The 15,397-nt window shown below is 37.9% G+C and overlaps 1 protein-coding gene across 3 annotated transcripts in view; it reads right to left on the reverse strand.

The window, feature by feature from the left end:
- The window catches only part of KLHL32 (kelch like family member 32), a 79,398-nt gene that overhangs the window by 13,066 nt on the left and 50,935 nt on the right, over positions 1 to 15,397 (reverse strand). Inside the window, exon 7 of one of the 3 annotated variants that reach the window (XM_026726695.2) lies at positions 3,398 to 4,124. The exons of 1 other annotated variant lie outside the window; for it this stretch is intronic. In XM_026726695.2, coding sequence (XP_026582480.1) covers positions 3,398 to 4,124 — 727 coding nt within the window. The remainder of the gene's footprint in view (positions 1 to 3,397; positions 4,125 to 15,397) is intronic. One more of the 3 variants, XM_087913911.1, reaches the window with a different exon arrangement.

The raw sequence follows: 15,397 nt of genomic DNA on the forward strand, positions 1-15,397 counted from the left end.
TAACCTAGAACCGGTTTAGCAAACTATTGCTCCCTAGATGTTTCACTCTACAATTAAGTTGGTAAAATGAGGACCCAGATTGTTGGGGGCAATACACTGACTCTATAAACCATTTAGAGAGGGCTGTAAAGCACTGTGAAGCAGTGTATAAGTTTAAGTGCTATTGCTATTGAAATTCACTTTGAGCTATAATTTGAAAGTTAATTTCTATATGATACATTGTTGGTACTGGTATTTAACACCTTAAATTGTCAAAGATATATAAAAATGGTGTGCCAAATATATGTTGGAAATATAATCAATCCAAAACCACCTCTGGTGGACATATAAGGAGGCTAACAATTATTTGGATCAAATTCATATTTTAATTCAGATAATTTTTAAAACAACGGTACAGTTGAAACCAGAAATTTTACTTTTAGATTTGATGGGTAAGCAGTTAGAGAAAAAAATATGGGACTTTGTTTCTAAACATTATAACTGCAGTGATATTTTTGTAATGCCTAGCGATTCCCACAATGAAAGGATTGAGATGGTGAAATTACCTATCATGATTAAGAAATTTTTTTGTCTAACTTTGCTTCGTGGTGGTAAACGCTTTGGGATTTGTTGGAAACCCAAAAATTATTATATTGATTTTAGAATTTGATACAGGTCATAAAAAGGAGTTTGTGCAATTGATGATTAGAAATGTCTGTGATTATAGAAATACTGGGTATTATGAATTTTTGATCAAAAAGTTAATGAATTTTATATTTGTAACTGTAATGAAAGTTAGAAGCTTTCTTTATTTTTGTTTTTCTTTTATTCCTTTGCACTTTCCCTTCCCCATCCTTTTCCTTCTTAATAATTTTTGTTTTTATATTTTATTTTTATATAAATTGAACAAAAGTATATTTAAAAAGGAAGGTTCGGTGCTGACAGTTTTTTATTTTTCACCATTCGTAAAGGGAGATATTTGTATTGGATTTATTTATTACATACAAATTCCACGTGTTATTCAAGAGTTCATAATGGCATCTGCTGCAGTCCCTCCTTTTCCTCCTATGCTCCCTAGGACACAAAGCTTGAGGTAAAGATGAAAAAAAAGTGACTGTCCCACATTCATCCAGTGTATTTTCACAGCTAAGGTTGTGTATCTCCTTCATTCTAGCCTAACATTTTAACCACAATACCATACTAGTTGTTTAATTACGCTAGGTATTCAATTCTTTAAAAAAATTGAAGAGGTAAAGGTTTCCCTTTAAGAGACTCCAGTGAAAATAATAGAAAAAATAGCCCTGTAGCACTGCTAAAACCATAGACAATGGATTATTGAAAGTATTCTTCCAGAGAATGGTAGAAAAGAGAAGTGATATTGTGGAGCAGACATGTGATAGTTTTCTGGCTTATTGTTGTCCAGGAGTACTAAGAGGTAACAAGGTTTTAAGATGCATTAAAAAAACCAACCAACCAACCATCCATCCATAAAACATAAAACCAGATAATAAACACAAATATTAATATCCTGGGAGCATTTAACAAGTGACAGACATTAAAACAAAACATAGAAATCTTGTCTGTTCTGAAGTTCTCTGATGAGCAAAAGATAATTTAATCATTATGTGACTTAAGAAAAAGAAGCACTGGTATGTGCTTCTGTTCATATCCCTGATTAGAAAAACACTGATGTGCCAAGGCAAGAAAAACAATGAGAATAAATAAATACACATTAGCAGGGCATGAAAAGTCAAACTGTTTAAAGCATGCTGCTGAATGCTTATGGGGGGTGGGGGGTGGGCAGTAGCTAGAGGAAATGAAGAACACTTGTGGGCTTTCTCAAGCATCTGGTTACCCAACATGCTTTATGACAGCTAAGTGGATTCCCACAAGCAGAAAGCAGTAGCACTTCTTGCTGCTGCTTCCAACAACTAGGAATTGGGAGAGGGTAAATATTATGTAAATGAGGGAAAGAAAAGGTAAGGAAAACATGCAGTGTTGGATCAAGAAGGCCTGGCCTGTATTATAACTATATTGGAGGCATTTGTATGCCAGAAAGACTGACGGATCAGTTAAGAGCTTAGATCAACACAGGCTTAAGGGGTCTTCTAAATATACCATCAAGAAATCATAGACCAAAATGCCCTTTGGTTATTGCTGTTCCTGGTCATCTCTGCAATCTTTCTTTTTCTTTAAGTAAATGAAATACCTTGTTGCCCTTTGGAAGGTTTGACTAACATAGGTGATTTCCTCTCTTTGAGTATTAGCTGTTCTAGACCATACTGCATCAATCAAGACAGATGATTGAATATGGGTTTTTTATGATTTGAATGGACTCCATGGCTATTTTATTTAAATTTTAAGCATATAGTATGGATTTCTTTGGGAGAAATCTGGATCAAAATTTGTACTCACCACATGCATTAACTACTGACAGCAATGCTGACATACTCCTGTTGTCATACTACACTATAAAAGGGGAGTGGCATGTTCTGTATTTGTGTAGTTTACAACCTCTACTATTCTCTAATGAGAAACAATCTATATATTTAATCATCACCACCTTACACAAGCTTCAAAATTATTTCAGAGTAGAAGAGTGCGGACGTTCTTCAAACATTCACAGGAATTCTAATTTAAACCATTCTGATCAGCCCTTTTTATGGATTACAAGGGTTCGGTCCATTCTATTTCTATTCAATACTTCCAAAATCTGAATGTGCAAAATCTTCCTTTTTGAAAATAGGACACTTATTCCTAGGTTCAGTACTCTTCTCCCCTATATTTAGTTCATTTCCATTTACTTATTCTCATTTTACCATTTTTAAATGGTAGCAAATGCAATTCTTCTTTTAAGTTGTTCACAGTCAGGTGGCTTACAATTATTGTTATTATTATTATTGTGAAATAAGCCATGACAACCCATTCTGTAACTGTAGAAGATCACTGACAGACAACTATATTTGCTTAAGTTTCATGACTTAAAATGTTACTTCAACTAAGATAGATGTACTAAATCCAACAATTTTGTGAAAAAGAATCAAAAGTGCATTTATTGGCATCAAGAGATAAGGATACATACATCTTCCTCTTAATGGGCCAATACAAATATATTTAAAATAAATTGCTGGGGACACTTCTATTTAAATTGTAATTGCTTTGTTCAGCAGGCACTGCACTTTCATTATCCCTGTATACAATTTTCTGGCTGTACAACTCCTCTCCTTTGTGCTGAATACCTATTGCTGAGTATCTGTGGCTCAGAAATATTATACCACCTGCCCCTTGTATTAAAACTCAATTTCCAGCAAACAAAAGGAAACCTTTCTAAGGCATGTGGCACCAAACTAATGCCACTGACACAAACATGTTTTGTCATGCTTTTAGTCTTCAAAGTTGCGGGTGAAACATTTTCTACCTGATATCCAAAGAAGACCATCCACAACACATCCTGCATGACAGGAAAGGGACCTGTCAAAGGACAGAACAAAAGTCCATTTGTTCTTCTTAGGGCAGTATCGTTCAACAGTTGGCAAAACTTGACGTAGCTCATTTCTGCCTCCCACAGCATAGAGAAATTCATCCACAGCCCCAAGTACAAAATGCTCCCTGCAATTCTTCATTGGAGCTATTTCTGCCCAGGAATTATTACGGGGATCATATCTACAAGCAGTCCGTACTGCACATGTGCGGCCAGTGGCTTGTTCAACCTCGCCACCTGCCACAAAGAGGAAATCTCCCATTACAGCCACACAGTGGTGGCTTCTTCCTACTGGCATGGGAGCCAGCTCACTCCAATTTGCAATCCCTGCAATATGAACATTTTCTTGGTCCACAGGATTGAAGTATCGTAGCTCTTTAACTCTGCATATTTCCCGTTTTTTTCCACCTATGATGTAAAGAGTATCTGACTGGAAGCGAGGTTTCGTCCTTCTGGTCTGCCAAATAGGCTGTGCATAGATACTTTGATGATAGACCAAAGCCTCATTGATCAGCGCTGTTGCTGTTTGACTAGTTTGGACAAGAGGGTGTGAGAGGGCAACCGAATGCAGTGTATCCACATCCATAAGCCCAAATCGAACGTACTGTAGAAGTTCATCCATGTACTGATATCGGCAGTTGTGTTCTAGCCATCTCACAGCTAGCTAGAAGGGAGGAAAAACAGTAAAAAAAGAAAAAAGAACCTATCTTCATTATTCACAATTTGGTGTGAGAAGTACATATTTGAATTATTCAAGTTATCAACCAAAAATTATACTCCCAAATTTAATCTTGCTGCATGTATAAAAACATCCCTTCATCTCCCCTAAAATAATGACGACTCTGTGTAGAATTAATGTATGATAACAGGGCCGTCTTGTCTTAGCAAACATTCAAATAATGAGTTCCTTGCATAAACAAGAAGAAATAACACATGACAACATGAGAGTTTTCTCATAACGACTAATGTACATATATTGGTGATCAGTTGACCAGAGCAGCCTTCTTCAATTTGGGCCTGTGTTTGAATAACATGTCTCCAAAGTTCCCAAACTCTCAACAGTGGCCAATGTTAATGTTCACTGAGCATTATGGGAGTTACTATCTCAACATTTTTGGATGCCATCAGATTGGAGAAGATTTCTCTGGAAGATGTACCCATTATTCATGGTCACTGGGTGTTTTGGGGATTATAGTTCCAATTTATATGAACAACATAAAATTATGGAAAGCTGTGGGAAAACAAGATAAAAATATGTCAATAACTGCTTCTCTATTGAGATATATAACCATCTATTGAGGTATTGGGTCTCCTGTTTGAGCAGAGGGTTGGACTAGTAGACCTCCAAGGTGCCTTCCAACTCTATTATTCTATGTTCTATTGGCCATATGATATATAAGACCCTTATTTATTCTCAATGATTTTATATTCCCTTATTTTGGGGCTGGAGTCATTGTTAATGCATGTATGCAATTTTCGAACTCCTGACTGGTAACTAAAAGTCACACCACTGAAGTATACTGTACAAAGCATGTTAAAAAGATTAAAATGAACACAACAACGATAAACTAGATGCAACAAATAATTTGAGTGCTAGCAATCATAGCTAGTAGAATGAAGCACACTCAGGATTTGTTTTCTAGCATACACATGTAGTCATTTGCTGGACATGTGATAGCACCATATAGTTGTGATAATTATGAATGTATGAGAATAACATACTGGACAATATTTGAACTTGAAATACCTCACTGAAATCAATCCCCACTGGGATTTTGTTCCACTGATTCCTTTGTTACTCAAACATTTTTATTAGGTTATAAAATATTATAAAATGCAATATTATAAAATGCAAAGTTCCACTGATTCCAGTGAGAATGAAGAACTATATCCAGGGGTTCGGAGGCAAGCCAACTGTACTATCAACAGAGCTGAAGCTCTACACAGAATAACCAATCCTTCTAAAACCAAGTGATGACATCTGGAACCAGCTGAAGTCTTCAAACCATTTTAAAGAGCAGTACCGCTAATACAGGTAGGAACTAGTCTCTCAGTTTCCTATTTTCTACGCCTGAAGCTCTGGTGGAGACCAACCTGATGAGAACAAAAGAGCATGCTTTAATAGAGGCTTTCCCCCCACATAGCACTTTGTTCTTTTTTTTTTGCCTGATTCTGCTCCCCCTGGAATGCATATATTCATTTTTAATAACTATTATTAGCCTCTCTGAATGGGACATAGGATCGGATGGGCAGAATTTCTCTCTCTCCCCCTCCCACCTGCACCCGAGTCTCACTGCTAAAGAGATGGAAAAAAAATCATGTGGCTTGTGGGAGCAATCGTGTGAAAACTTTTCTTTTTTTTTTTTTAACTGCTGTCCCTGTTTTTGTATTACAGATACAAGTCTGCCACCTCACAAACAGCCCTGGCAATATTCCGTGAAATATACTACTATTTAAAGCAAAATAACTTCCACAATAATTTTTGACATTCTTATTCTACAGCATGAAACAAAAAGCAAAATAAGCCTGTGCCAAACACAGATAATAAACGACCATGGAAGGGAGGAGGGGAATTAAAAGGAGGAGGAGGGAAGCAGGGTTCCACTAGATCTGCTGTGGCTTTAAGTACAATCCATGGAGCCAGGAAGGGAAGCAAGGAAATAAAAATAAAAATAAATTAAGAGAGCAGAGGAAGCCACAGTGAAGGTCAGGGAGTGAAAGAACTTCCTCAGGGCACAGAATAAATTAAATCCCAAAGAAAAAAAAGTGATTTCCAGAGTGCAAGGCACAAACTCAAAATGACAATGATTGGCAGCCAAACTATATCCATGCAATATCGAAGGCTGCACGTTCTCATTTACCTCAGTGTAGCCAGCAAGCGCCCATTAAACATCCGTCTGATGCCCAAATTAACCTTCTTGGCAAACTGAAAGAGGCACAAACTATCATAATCAACCTTTCATTATCACAGCAGCCTCCAGTTAAAGGGTCAGAATAATTGTGCCATCAGAGCCCTGATTGTTTTCAATCAACAGACGGCTGGAGTGACAGCTCCGTGATGGAGTAGTTTGATGAAACCGCACCAGGCCTAATCAGAGCAGATGAAAGGAAGGCATGATTGGTGCAAATGAACAGTCGTGCCTCTCTTTTTCATTTACAATCTGAAATTACTCTTAAATTTACAGGTTTTCCCCCCACCCTCCCTTCCTCCTTGAGTACCTCAGAAAGAATATTTGACTTATTATGAGTTCTGACAGTGCAGAGTTATAAAAACACAGGTAGGAGTCTGCCTCTTCCCCTTCCTCCAAGTGCAAGCTTTAACTGTGCGTTCAGCATAATTTCAGCAAAACCCAGTCACAAGATAACTGACTTCCAGTGACCTCACCTTTCCGTGTTGTTTGATTAACCTGGCAGTTTATTCTAGCCAACAGTTTTCACAATGTCAGGAAAGTTTGGAAAATGGAAAGGGAGCAATAGTGATCACAATGAATGTGCAAAGAGCTCTGCAAAACGTTTTCTTCAACAATAAATTTATTGTCATTCTCTGTTTTAAAGTGATACATTTATGATGTTTTCTCTTTTTTAACGGAAAAAAAATCGAAGCCAAGAACATTTCTGGAATTTAACACACACACACACACACACACACACACACAGAGAGAGAGAGAGAGAGAGAGAGAGAGAGAGAGAGAGAAATTTTTTTATTGGAACTGCTGGTTTCAGAACTATATTCTCACTTAATTTATTATGAATTAAAACTAACAGTCTGATACTCTTAATTATGAGGAAAGGGGAACAGAATATTCCAGGCATTGCTAACTCACTCTATACTCCAGCTGCTAAACTCTCTCAGCTAGCTTTGCATAATTCTACCACATTGTGTTTTTTTAGATTTTAGTAACTATTAAAATAAAAGTGCCAAAGGCAACCTCATTTTATCACTGAGCAAAGTAGGTGTTTTAAGTGGAAAACTGCAAGACACCTTTATGTTATTGAGCTGCATCACATACATCTAGCCAATTGTACATCCCCACAGTACATCAGCATTCAGGACACTGCAGCAAAACAAGAGGCTTAGCAGAGGAGATTAATTTGTATCTGAAGAAAGGCAAAGCAGAGAAAGAAGGCTGAAGCTAATTCAAAGAGCTTCACATTTCAAAAATTTACTTCCAGTTTGTACCTACCCGGCAAACTGAATCTATTTCCGTGTCCTTTTACATGTACCTACCCTTAATTGTAGCTACAGCAATATTAGTGTGCCCCCGGGCTTTTTAACTATTGGCAGATATGTAAATGTAGCAATGTCAAGTGGGCATGATCCAGTCTAATTTAAATACGCTTGAGTCCCATTAGTTTCCATGGGAAGCCATTAAGGGTGCAATTCACTCTTTCCCACTGAAATCAATGGGATTTAAAAATGTTTCAAGGCAATTATTGTGTAGCATGTTAAAAAAAACATTCCCATGATCAAAGATGCTTAACAGATCACTGACATACAGCAGAAACAGCAGCAGCACTAAGCAGCTATATATTGCTGAAGAGCAGAAGATCATCCTTCAGCAGTATTACTGACCTGCTTTCTTTATAAAGCAATCATTATTATTGTATTTCATGTACCAATCTTTTGAAATTCTTGCAGTGATCATCAGCTGTAGTGTTATGTGAAAGACTACATAACACAATGAAGCTATAATACCATGAAACATTTTGTTTCAAGTCTGACTTGTGTTCTATATTTAAAAATGTTCCGTGGTGTGACTGTTCATGTTCTTCACCTCTCCAAGCTAAAAGTGAAGGGAAAGCAACCGTTGCTGTTTGGAGAACCAGCAACTTTTTACTTTACTTGTATATCCCTTGGGTCCTTCTTATTCTTCCCAATGCAACAGAATTCTGGAAAGAAATAATGTAAAGCGTCTCAGAACTCTTGCTAGTCTGACAGTCTATCCATCTTCCTCTCAGGAAGCTACTTTTTAAACTGAACAAATATAGAACAGAACAGGAGACAAAATTTGTGTGGTTGGAGAAATTAACCAAAGATAAATTGAGATAAAAAATGTAGATCAGTCCATTTAAAAACCATCAAGTATGCTAATTTCTCAGACTTACTTCAGAAACTTATTGTGAGGTTTTAAAAAATGGAATGGGCTCAACTTTTGCGAAAGGAAAGGAGACAGAACACTACAGCTAAAGATGATTTTTCCTTTCTAATCAGTTTCAAAAACAACATCATCAAAGAGCTGACAGGAAATAATAGGACACTTTATGAAGTGCCCAGTCAAGGGCTAAAGCTCAGCATCATAAGAGATTATGCAGCTATAATTACACTGCTTTAATTTTCTAATCAGAAAGTTGCAATAGCAGTGGTGGGATTCAATTTTTTTTTACTACCGGTTCTGTGGGCGGGATTTAGTGGGCGTGGCAGGGGAAGGATACTGTAAAAATCTCCAGTCAGAGGTGGTATTTGCTGGTTCTCCGAACTATTCAAAATTTCCACTACCGGTTCTCCAGAAATGGTCAGAACCTTCTGAATACCACCTCTCTGAAATAGCCAATTGGGGATCTGTTTTCCTTAAAATTTCGGCATACAACACTATAGCAAAATAGTCCTTTTGGTAGAAAAATATGTTCCTATGCTCTAATGTTTTTATAACAGACTGCATTAGAGTCCACAGTAAAATGCTTTGAATAAGACTCTACAAAGTTAAAAGCTTCATATCCCATTCCTGGGCTCATTCTTAAAGTTTGGCCAGACTATCTTAAATTCATTTATTCATTCAGATGGCACTATTTTACAGTAGGAATCTTGATCATGCCCATCTTGATCATGCCCATCTTGTCAGATCTTATCAGATGGGCAGATGAGACAAGTGATCTCACAAATGAGCAGCATGTTATATTGCACCTGGAAGGTCAGTACACTTTGCAAAGCAGTGAGGTTCCATGGGAACACAAGGCATGACCATAACTGCTCATGTTGCTGCATTCTAGACCAGTGATGTGAGTGGTCTGAAGGACAGTTCCAGGTTGAGCATGTTCAGGTAATATAGATGAGAGGCGACTAAAGCATGAGTGACACTGCATGGGGCAACACTGGATTCAACTGGCATAAAAGATGGATTTGTACAAGGGTTCTCTGAGCCCCAGATGCCATCTGTTCTTCAAGAAGTCTGGAGAATTTCCAAATTATGCCCCAAAGGTGCTTTTTCAAGAGACAACTGGATTTTCTGTTTTTTTTTTTTTAAAGACATTTTGCTTATCATCCAAGAAACTTGTTCAGCTCTTCAAAGAAAATGTCTTCAAAGAAAAACCAGAAAGTACAGTTGCCTCTTAAAAAGGCACCTTTGGGACAACCATGACTTGGATGACTGAAAGTCTCCATAGACATTCCAAATTATTCACTAGGTCTGCCTGGAGCAGTGCGGTCTTACTTAGAACCAAAGATGGCAACTCCCTGATTCCAGATGGTTCCTCTCCCCACCCCCCAATCCACAGCTACTTGGTTGGCTTTGCTAAGATTGATCTTGAGCCAATCACCCCATCTAGAATGCAGGGAAAATAAACTCTCAGTGTGAGATGTAGGGCCAAATCTTGAAAAGGAGTCAATCTGATCAAGAGCTAAATTAAGCCACTGTTCTTTTGAAGCACATAAACTTTAAAAACTCCACCTCAAATTCTAAAAAATATTCCTTTTGAAATCAGGCCCTTTTATTTTAATGAATTTTTATTTATATACGTATAGATTCAGAACCCCAGACCAAAGCGTAAAACCGCACTTTCTTTTTCTTTTTAGAAAGCTAAAGAAAGCATATTTTTAGTTATACTTCAATATTCAGCCTTGCAGGATAGAGGAAGCACACCAATATATAGGGGGCATTTCTGAATCTTGGCTATGAATCTACATTGACCATTCAAATATGGTAGCTACCTAAATAAAGCAAAACAGTGAATTTCAGCAATGCTTGGTTGATCTGTAAAACAGACAATAAAATGAAAAGGGGACAGATTTTCTTTTAACGATCACATAGTTACAAGGGTGTATTGTTTAAAAATAAATATATGAAGTATCTGGAAAGAATGTCCTATTATGTCAGTTTAAGTAAGAAAACACTGTTGAAATAGTTCAGGAAAAAAATCATTATAAAAGCTGTAAAACAATTTCATCTGTGAAAAAGGTTAAAGGGGATTGATTGCATATACTGTATGCATGCTCCAAATTCATGAGACAAAACATTAAGTCCTACAATGTTTAAGAGGTTAGAAGAAATGGTACCTTAAGAGATTAGATGTAACTAAATCCTAATGAAATCAAAGACTTTTTAAAAAAATACCTCAAATATTTACGTTGAAGCTGAGCTACTCTATTGCTTTCCTTCAATTCTGTAGAAAAAGAACAGGAAGACCTCTAGAAAACATATTCAAATGTAGTCATGCTAAATATTGTTAACTACTATCTGTATGTTTAAGATTATAGGATTACTATCTAAAATCAGCAGAAGAACAAAACTGATCATGTCAGAATCACCCAGAATCAATCAAAATACAGACTAGGCATGTATGCAGACCAAGTTCTGATGCAACCAGCCAAAGACATTGAACATTTTTTTCCATTTTTATGATTTTTCTATATCTAAAATAAAAATGGAAGCGAAGAATGTAGGCCTACCACAGAGTTACAAAATAAAGACACACTCTGGAAATAAGGATTTCACACTATGACATATTTGGATCTATTCTAAATTCAAAATAGCCAAACATATTGTTAACATATGAATCAAATTCAACTCTTGTTTTTTTAAGTTCCCATTTCCCAACTCATCATTCCCTGGAGTACTGCCCTTGAAATTAGCTTTCTAAACCAAAAGATAAAATGTTTTATGCCAACACAATAATATGTATTCAATAAAGTAAGGAATAAGTTAGGGTCCTTCAAGTATTTTGGACTATAACTCCCACAATTCTGAACACCTACACAGGATGTCTTCATGTTTTGCTCTCCTGTCTTTCTACAAACTACTGTGCTTCAGTCTTTCAATGTTGCTTGCTTGCTGTGCTGTTACCTGCTTTTATTCCATTCTTTTCCTAACTGGTGATAAAATATTTTCTATTCAACAAAGTCAAGAACTGTGAACAGCAGAGAAATGGGGAAGCAGGAGACAGAAAAATGTCTTGCTCCCAAACCAGGCTTTCCTCATCTAGGATGGTCTCTGAAGTATGCTGTTAGATTGTGAAAATTGTTCTCTCCTTTTTAAAACTCACATCACAGGAGCCACAAAGCATGAAACCATAAGAGGAACTATTTTTGCCACCTCAACTTCTGTGTATGTAGTATAAAGCCTTACTTCTCAATTGACCTGTGTGTCTGCACCAAATAACACCCCAGATTTAACAGTTGTTGATAAGAAAGACAAAAAGTCTGGATAGTGGATGCCGTAATATCTGGAGACAGCAGAAGAGAAGACAAAGAAAGGGAGAAAATAACAAAATACAAAAAGTGCAAATAGAAGTAGAACAACCGTGGCAAAAAAAGCAAAGATACTCCCAATAGTAATAGGCACGTTGAGTGCAATCCAGTGGTGGAATTCAAATATTTTTACCACCAGTTCAGTGGGTGTGGCTTGGTGGGTGTGCTTTGCATGTGTACATACATTTTGCATGTGCATGCACCAAACACGCACTTTGCGCAAGCGCAGAGGCGTTTACGCAAGCGCAGAGGCATTTGCGTAGGCACGGAGGCGTTCTAAGTCACCTCTTGCAAGCCTGCATGATCCCAATTGCTTCAGCAGTTGCCACGCGGCACTCTTCTCTGCCATGCAGAGCAGCTGCGCTTCAAATTTAGAGGATAAAGGGCGGGTGGGTAGGCCCAACAGCAAAGCGGCAGAGAGAACCAGTTCGGTCTCCTCTGCTCATCGCTGCTACCGGCTCGGCAGAACCAGGCCAAACCAGTAGAAAACTACCACTGATGCAATCCCAAAACAACTTAGATACCATTTGAATACTATGGCATTGACAAAATTACTATCAGTAAATTGCAAAAGGCAGCTCTACCTGGAACAGCTTATATCCTGCTACAATACCTTTAACAACATCTGCCTATCCCAGGAGGATTCAATAGATAGATAAACATGCCAAATTCAGTTTAAACATCTGGCTGACTATACAACCAAACAATATTATTATTTTAGGCTTGCAGAAATTTATTGACCAGAATTCCCAAGCTTCTAGAGTACACAGTTGATGCTCATCAGTCCTTGGCTGTCCTGAGGTTTTTGCAACAATCCTTGTCATAATCCATCTCAGTGCTGCGAAACTGCAAATTCTCTAAAGATTTTCTTTATCTTACTTCTTGAGTCAGACTTTGAAAATTAATATAGAATAAAGGGAAAAAGTATTATATGATTTTCTACATTGTATTCTCTAACTGTGATGTTAACTACAGCAAGCCCCAAAATATTTTCATACAAAGATGTGACCTTTATTGCCTCATATCCTACAAGGAGATACTTATGCCACTGATGTCTGATTTTGAACAGAAGACATTTGTATTTTCATCAGGAAAAAACCCATCAGTGTATAAGAATTCAAGTACGCTAATGCTTGCATTGTAACATGTTCTTATATTCAAATTCTACCCAGAGTAGAATTTTAACATTTTTAACATTTACCAAGTTTTTAAGCATTAGCACTTGTTTATTGGCTATCACAGATAGAGGACATGCCCTGGCAAAGTAAGAACTATGAAACTATCTACACAAGGATCGTGTGACCAGAACTCCATGTTAGTCACGATCATATCTGTCTTTAGTCTGGCCTTACCAATATTCAAGATAAATATTTTTCTTCTAAATTGTTCAGCCAGTATACTGAATATGAGTCATCATTTCAGTGACAAGAGTATAGGAATTATTTATGTCTAGCCAATATTGCTATCCACTCCAAGCGCCCTGCCCTTGGGAAAAGGAAAGCGCAGAGACACCATTAAATTTGTGGTCGATGCTTATTGGAAGCACAACTAGTGGATGATGCCTTGGGGGGGAATACTAAATCAGAGTTCTTCCTGTTCATGCATGTGCATACACAACATGGCTGCAGCTGGCTTTTACCAATACTTCACCGATTTAACACATGAGAGTAGTATTCTTCACCAGCTTTTCTACTGCTTTTCCACCAATACCCCCACCCAAATTTGAGGCCAGGAGCCCCCTCCCTCTCCAATGCCTCTTACCCTGTTGTTGTCCTTTAAGACATAGAATGGGGATTTGTCAAAGTCAATGAGCACTTTATTAAAGAGAGAGTGCTCAGTAATGAACAATTCAGCAATTTAATGAGATTCTGTAGCTCTGGATCTAGCCTGTATATCAAGTTTCACTCCTCTAAAGCACCCTGACACTAATCCTCTGGCATACCCAATCTTCACCCTGGGCTGAATATTAGATTCTTCCATGGTATATTGCTTTAACAGTATAACCTTAACAAAAATGATGAACTTAACTACACTCGAGGCAACAGAGCAGCCCTGATTTGATTTTCATGTATTGGGTTGACTGTGAAGGAATTGCTTATTTACTAAGATAAAACAAAAACAGTTACTTTACTTCCCACTCAAAGCTTAAATTGGCAAATATTTATGTGTGTCTTAATTCATTCTAGAGGTCCAGGAATGAAATTCTGGTTTCATTCATTTTGCCCACAGCAGTAAAATAGCTTAAAAATTCTAGGTAACGGCATTAGTAACCATTAGAGAGGCAATTATAATAACACCTAGAATGGCCAATGCAGTGTTTGCTGTCACTCAGAAAGCAGCACTTTTAGCATAATCAAACACACTATTCGCAATACCAAATGCAAGGCAGCAGAGAAGCACAAAAACAAAAAATAGCTGTGTGAACCATACAGCATGTGGGGGAGAAATAAACCATAATGTTCTGCAAAAGTTCTGGTTCTCACAATGCTTTGTGACTTGACGAAACAGTTATGCTACTGGTATTTCAATATAAGGCATATTTTCTGACAACTCCACACTTGCATTTTTCTCATTGGAATGTGGTAAATTCACACACACACACGCACACACACACACACATCTCAAAGATGTGAATTTTGTACTCCTGCTCAAAGTAGGGGAAGGATGAGAAATTTTGAATGGTTGAATGGCTCCAAAATAACGGCACTGTAAAGAGATGAGGATCATCATATATTACTTAATAGCATTGTATAGCATTTCAGATTCAAACATAAAAAGGTGCTTCAGAATGCATGGGGCACTCATCCATAGCACCTGTCTGCAACTTCTGAAAGAAGCTGCCTTTCCTGTCAGGATTATGCAGCTAGCCTCCACAGCTTCAGCACCATCCCAGAAAAGCAATGTGTTTAGTTTGAGTGTTTACAGAACAGACTAACAGAGTTGGAAGGGACCTTGGAAGTCTTCTAGCTCAACCCCCTGCTCAAGCAGGAAACCCTGTAACAGTGGTGGCTAACCTTTTTGGACTCCTGTGCCAAAAATTGCAAGCGCGCCAGCATGCCCATTTTCATGTGCTAGTACCCATAATGCAATGCGTGCTCCCCTCCCCATGCCCCCCGTGCATGCCCGCACAATCCCCACCCCCACCCACTTACCTACACTGCGCCTCACAGCCAATTTTTCAGCTAGTTTGAGGCCTTTTGCGGCCTCCCAGAGGCTTGGAAAAAGCCCCCGCAAGGTTTCTCAGGCTGAATTATAGGCCTGTTTCGTCACTTCCGGTATTACAGGAAATGACGAAACGGGCCTATAATTCATCCTGAAAAGCCCTGCAGAGGCTTTTTCTAAGCCTCTGGGAGGACGAAAAAGGCCTCAAACCAACCAGGAAAAAAAATCAGCTGTGAGGCACAGGCATGCATAGTGAGTTAAGTTTGCCTGCAGCTCGTGTGCCAGTACAAATGGCTCTGCGTGCCACTTGTGGC

Source organism: Pseudonaja textilis, chromosome 1, assembly GCF_049901715.1.
Source record: "Pseudonaja textilis isolate UNSWEBS1 chromosome 1, rPseTex1.2, whole genome shotgun sequence".
NCBI classification, from domain to species: domain Eukaryota; kingdom Metazoa; phylum Chordata; class Lepidosauria; order Squamata; family Elapidae; genus Pseudonaja; species Pseudonaja textilis.